At 44.8% G+C, this 6,000-nt stretch overlaps 1 protein-coding gene across 1 annotated transcript; it reads left to right on the top strand.

Annotated features, from left to right (window-relative positions):
- The first annotated feature begins 824 nt into the window (after positions 1-824).
- On the top strand, positions 825-5,584 carry LOC133561266 (basic helix-loop-helix ARNT-like protein 2). Its single transcript, XM_061914625.1, has 7 exons — positions 825-1,151; positions 2,793-2,889; positions 2,981-3,019; positions 3,382-3,423; positions 4,911-5,068; positions 5,128-5,210; positions 5,280-5,584. The coding sequence occupies exons 1-7, from the start codon at positions 1,082-1,084 to the stop codon at positions 5,550-5,552; spliced, it is 762 nt and encodes a 253-aa protein (XP_061770609.1). The 5' UTR covers positions 825-1,081; the 3' UTR covers positions 5,553-5,584.
- Positions 5,585-6,000: the final 416 nt, after the last annotated feature.

Genomic DNA, 6,000 nt, shown 5'->3' on the forward strand with positions numbered 1-6,000 from the left:
TTTGAAGTACTGATGTGAATCTTCTTTAAAACATTTGAAGTACTGATGTGAATCTTCTTTAAAACATTTGAAGTATTGATGTGAATCTTCTTTAAAACATTTGAAGTACTGATGTGAATCTTCTTTAAAACATTTGAAGTACTGATGTGAATCTTCTTTAAAACATTTGAAGTATTGATGTGAATCTTCTTTAAAACATTTGAAGTACTGATGTGAATCTTCTTTAAAACATTTGAAGTACTGATGTGAATCTTCTTTAAAACATTTGAAGTATTGATGTGAATCTTCTTTAAAACATTTGAAGTACTGATGTGAATCTTCTTTAAAACATTTGAAGTACTGATGTGAATCTTCATGATGTGCGTGTTAGTCATAGAAGGAGCGTCCATTTGTGTTTATTTAGTGAGTGTGTCTTACAATCCCAAGACGTGGACTGATGCGGCGTTCAAGGGGAATTGGAACAATGTAGACGGGACGTCACGTGCAAGTGTGCCGGCTAATTCCAGGCGGGGAATAAAGCAGCGGAGTGACGTCATCAGGCGGCCATGAATGAAAGACTAAAAGCGGGAGGAGGAGACGACATGTTTCCTGAAGGACGCTCACGTTTCTGGTCCTCCGCCTCTCTAAAACAAATATATACGAGGGGAAATGATGTCAATTATACAACTTGGCGGCGCTCCTCCTGTCTCATTTACTGCTTTAGTCTGCTGGCTTCTCCACACTTTTGCAGTCTGTCTCCACACTTTTTCAGTGTGTCTCCTCCACACTTTTTCAGTGTGTCTCCTCCACACTTTTTCAGTGTGTCTCCTCCACACTTTGAGTGTGTCTCCTCCACACTTCTTCAGTGTGTCTCCTCCACCCTTGTCTCCTCCACACTTCTTCAGTGTGTCTCCTCCAAACTTTGAGTGTGTCTCCTCCACACTTCTTCAGTGTGTCTCCTCCACCCTTGTCTCCTCCACACTTCTTCAGTGTGTCTCCTCCACCCTCGTCTCCTCCACACTTTGAGTGTGTCTCCTCCACCCTTGTCTCCTCCACCCTGGTCTCCGCCACCCTTGTCTCCTCCACCCTGGTGGTCCTGCACATGCTTGGGCATCCGGCCCCAGAGAGCATGTGTGACGGCGGCTCAGAAGGGACATCACACCGCGGCGCAGGTAAGCTACAAGCCCGCTTAGCTCAATTAGCATTAGCAGCCACTTTTTCATCATTCCTGACACTTTCCGGCAGAGTCAAACAGGAAGTGTTAACTTGTTTCACTCCAATGCGGAGAATTGACTTATTTTGTCGCCAGTGTAACTTTTGTTTTGGTATTTCTACAAGTGCAACTTTTATTTCTGTCTTTTTGACAAGCGGCCGATGTGCTGGACTCCTTGCCGACTGAAGCTGCTAAAAGTTCGGCGACCAAGCCGGTAAAATGTCGTGATGCTTTGCCGCCATTCACACTTCCTACTACGGGCTCGTTCTCGTCGCATAGCGGGGGCGCGCATCACCTGGCAGACATTCCTCACGCAGTCACGTGACTGTAACCATGACGACAAATGTCCCCCAAAAAGCCTCCATGTGATAAATACAACATTTGATTTGACGTCTTTTTGCTTTCTTTTTCAACGACGAGGCGCAAAAAGTGGGTCAGTAGAGCAGTGGAGCAATGTTGCTGTCGGCCAGCAGAGGGCGGCAATGAGGACAACTTTTCACGCGCAATTTCAAACATCCATCCATTTACTACCGCTTGTCAAAGAGGAAGTCATTGTTGCTGCTGGCGACTAAACTGCGGCTGTCAAACACACACCAGCAACATGCTAGCATCATACCTCAGCATCTGGGAGCACTAGCAACAACTACCTGTGTGTCTGTGTGTGTGTGTGTGTCTGTCTGTGTGTGTGTGTGTCTGTGTGAGTGTCTGTGTCTGTGTGTCTGTCTGTGTGTGTGTGTCTGTCTGAGTGTCTGTCTGTGTGTGTGTGTCTGTGTCTGTGTGTGTGTGTGTGTGTGTGCACCATGAATTGACGAAGGTGGACCCCGACTTAAACATGTTGCTAAACTTATTGGGGAAGATGTACTGTAATGTGCAATCTAATAATACAAGTCTCAATCAATCAATCAAAGCGTCTGCATGCGTTATTTGATGCATTCAGGCTGCGTTATTTGATGCATTCAGGCTGCGTTATTTGATGCATTCAGGCTGCGTTATTTGATGTATTCAGGCTGCGTTATTTGATGCATTCAGGCTGCGTTATTTGATGCATTCAGGCTGCGTTATTTGATGCATTCAGGCTGCGTTATTTGATGCATTCAGGCTGCGTTATTTGATGCATTCAGGCTGCGTTAGTTGATGCATTCAGGCTGCGTTATTGGATGCATTCAGGCTGCGTTATTGGATGCATTCAGGCTGCGTTATTGGATGCATTCAGGCTGCGTTATTGGATGCATTCAGGCTGCGTTATTGGATGCATTCAGGCTGCGTTATTTGATGCATTCAGGCTGCGTTATTTGATGCATTCAGGCTGCGTTATTTGATGCATTCAGGCTGCGTTATTTGATGCATTCAGGCTGCGTTATTTGATGCATTCAGGCTGCGTTATTTGATGCATTCAGGCTGCGTTATTTGATGCATTCAGGCTGCGTTATTGGGTGCATTCAGGCTGCGTTATTGGGTGCATTCAGGCTGCGTTATTGGGTGCATTCAGGCTGCGTTATTGGATGCATTCAGGCTGCGTTATTGGATGCATTCAGGCTGCGTTATTTGGCCACACTGACTCAAGGTTGGCCATTTTGTTTGTGCATGCTTACATCATCAGGTGGCACCGTGGAGGAGGAAGGACCCGACCCAACGGCCGCCGACCTGCCAAGGAAGCGCAAAGGTGATTTGGACGAAAGATCAGACGCTGTCCTACAGTAAGCTCCGCCCTTTTAATTGCTGCATCAACTCTACCTACTTGACATCAGGTGTGTGTGTGTGTGTGTGTCCCTGACCCTGACCCTGCAGCCATGGTCTTCACTTGGATATGGATGGCACTGTCACCAGGTACACTTTGGATTATTTTTGGTCTGTAAACATACACTTCTTTACATTTGTAAACATACACTTTTGTAAACATACACTTCTTTACATCCGTAAACATACACTTTTTTACATTTGTAAACATACACTTCTTTACATTTGTAAACATACACTTTTGTAAATATACACTTCTTTACATCTGTAAACATACACTTCTTTACATTTGTAAACATACACTTCTTTACGCCTGTAAACATACACTTTTTTACATTTGTAAACATACACTTCTTTACATTTGTAAACATACACTTTTGTAAACATACACTTCTTTACATTTGTAAACATACACTTCTTTACATTTGTAAACATACACTTTACATTTGCAGGTCTGAAGGAGAGGACCAACAGGCCAAAATGCAATGCTTCAGGTGTGTGTGTGTGTGTGTGTGTGTGTGTGTGTGTGTGTGCGTGTGTGTGTGTGTGTTCTGGCAATGCTTACTTATTGGGGACATCGCTCTGTTTACAAAGTCACTTTAGGGGACTTTTGACGTCATGGGGACAAAAAAAGGGGTTACTGAAAGGGAAATCTTTAAATAATTGAACAATGAACATCTGGGCGGCGTGAGTGAGCGCCACACAGAGGCGGCGTGAGTGAGCGCCACACAGGGGCGGCGTGAGTGAGCGCCACACAGGGGCGGCGTGAGTGAGCGCCACACAGGGGCGGCGTGAGTGAGCGCCACACAACATGTGTTGTCCTCTTAGAAAATGGTGAATTATAGTGAAGTGAATTATATTTACATAGCGCTTTGTCCTCTTGTGACTCAAAGTGCTTGACATAGTGAAAGACTCAAAGTGCTTGACATAGTGAAAGACTCAAAGTGCTTGACATAGTGAAAGACTCAAAGTGCTTGACATAGTGACATAGTGAAAGACTCAAAGTGCTTGACATAGTGAAAGACTCAAAGTGCTTGACATAGTGACATAGTGAAAGACTCAAAGTGCTTGACATAGTGAAAGACAATATCTAAGTTACATTTCAAGCAGTGGGTGGCACTGGGAACTGGCGGGTAAAGTGTCTTGCCCAAGGACACAACGGCATTGACTAGGATGGGGGAAGCGGGGATCGAACCTGCAACTATGAGGTCTTTTTTTGATTGATTGATACTTGTATTAGTAGATTGCACAGTACAGTACATATTCCCTACAATTGACCACTAAATGGTAACACCCCAATAAGTTTTTCAACTTGTTTAAGTCGGGGTCCACGTTCATCAATTCCTGGTACAAATATATACTATCAACATAATACAGTCATCACACAGGTTCATCATCAGAGTATATACATTGAATTATTGACATTATTTACAATCCGGGGGGTGGGATGAGGAGCTTTGGTTGATATCAGTACTTCAGTCATCAACAATTGCATCAACATTGAAACAGTGTAGGTCTTATTTAGTAGGATATGTACAGCCAGCAGTGAACATAGTCAGTTCACATAGCATAAGAACAAGTATATACATTAGAAGTACATTTGATTATTTACAATCCGGGGAGATGGGATGTGAATGGAGGAGGGTATTAGTAAAGTGTTGAAGTTGCCTGGAGGTGTTGTTTTAGAGCGGTTTTGAAGGAATATAGAGATGCACTTTTATACCTGTTGGGAGTGCATTCCACATTGATGTGGCATAGAATGAGAATGAGTTAAGACCTTTGTTAGATGGGAATCTGGGTTTAATGTGCTTTGTGGAGCTCCCCCTGGTGTTGTGGTTATGGTGCTCATTTGCGTTAAGGAAGTAGTTTGACATGTACTTGGGTATCAGGGAGGTGTAGCGGATTTTATAGACCAGGCTCAGTGCAAGTTGTTTGTGTGGTTGCTGATGTCTACTCTGCTAAGAAGTAAATGCACTTGCAGGCAGCCTCACCGGCAGATTGAGAAGCGTCGGCGAGACAAGATGAACAACCTCATCGAGGAGTTGTCCGCCATGATCCCCGCGTGTCAGCCCATGGCAGCAAAACCGGACAAGCTGAGCGTGCTGCGTAAAGCCGTGCAACACCTGAAAGCGCTAAAAGGTAGACTTTTTACTTGGCTCTGCTCACTTGGGGGCTTTCTCTAAAAATGCTGTTTCCAGCCGGGTCAGGCAGCACCTTTGCAGACGCTGGCCGCAAGCCTCCCATCCTGGGTCATGAGGACCTCAGGCACCTTCTGTTCAGGGTAGGCTCCTCCCACCTTCTTCAAAGACCCTCACCCTCCAATGTGACCACGTCTTCATTCTTCTTCCAGGTTGCCGACGGTTTCCTGTTAGTTGTGAGTTGTGACCGGGCGAAAATGTTGTTCATCTCCGAGTCCGTCTCCAAGATCCTCAACTTTAGTCGGGTGTGTCCACCTTTTCTTCATTTCATGTTGTGTTGCTTCCACTGTGATGACAGACCTTCATGTCAGTCCTCAGTTCCAGACAATTTAGTCGGGTGTGTCCACCTTTTCATCATTTCATGTTGTGTTGCTTCCACTGTGATGACAGACCTTCATGTCAGTCCTCAGTTCCAGACAATTTAGTCGGGTGTGTCCACCTTTTCATCATTTCATGTTGTGTTGCTTCCACTGTGATGACAGACCTTCATGTCAGTCCTCAGTTCCAGACAATTTAGTCGGGTGTGTCCACCTTTTCTTCATTTCATGTTGTGTTGCTTCCACTGTGATGACAGACCTTCATGTCAGTCCTCAGTTCCAGACAATTTAGTTGGGTGTGTCCACCTTTTCATCATTTCATGTTGTGTTGCTTCCACTGTGATGACAGACCTTCATGTCAGTCCTCAGTTCCAGACAATTTAGTCGGGTGTGTCCACCTTTTCATCATTTCATGTTGTGTTGCTTCCACTGTGATGACAGACCTTCATGTCAGTCCTCAGTTCCAGACAATTTAGTCGGGTGTGTCCACCTTTTCATCATTTCATGTTGTGTTGCTTCCACTGTGATGACAGACCTTCATGTCAGTCCTCAGTTC

The sequence above is a fragment of the Nerophis ophidion genome, linkage group LG10, assembly GCF_033978795.1.
Source record: "Nerophis ophidion isolate RoL-2023_Sa linkage group LG10, RoL_Noph_v1.0, whole genome shotgun sequence".
Classification (NCBI taxonomy): domain Eukaryota; kingdom Metazoa; phylum Chordata; class Actinopteri; order Syngnathiformes; family Syngnathidae; genus Nerophis; species Nerophis ophidion.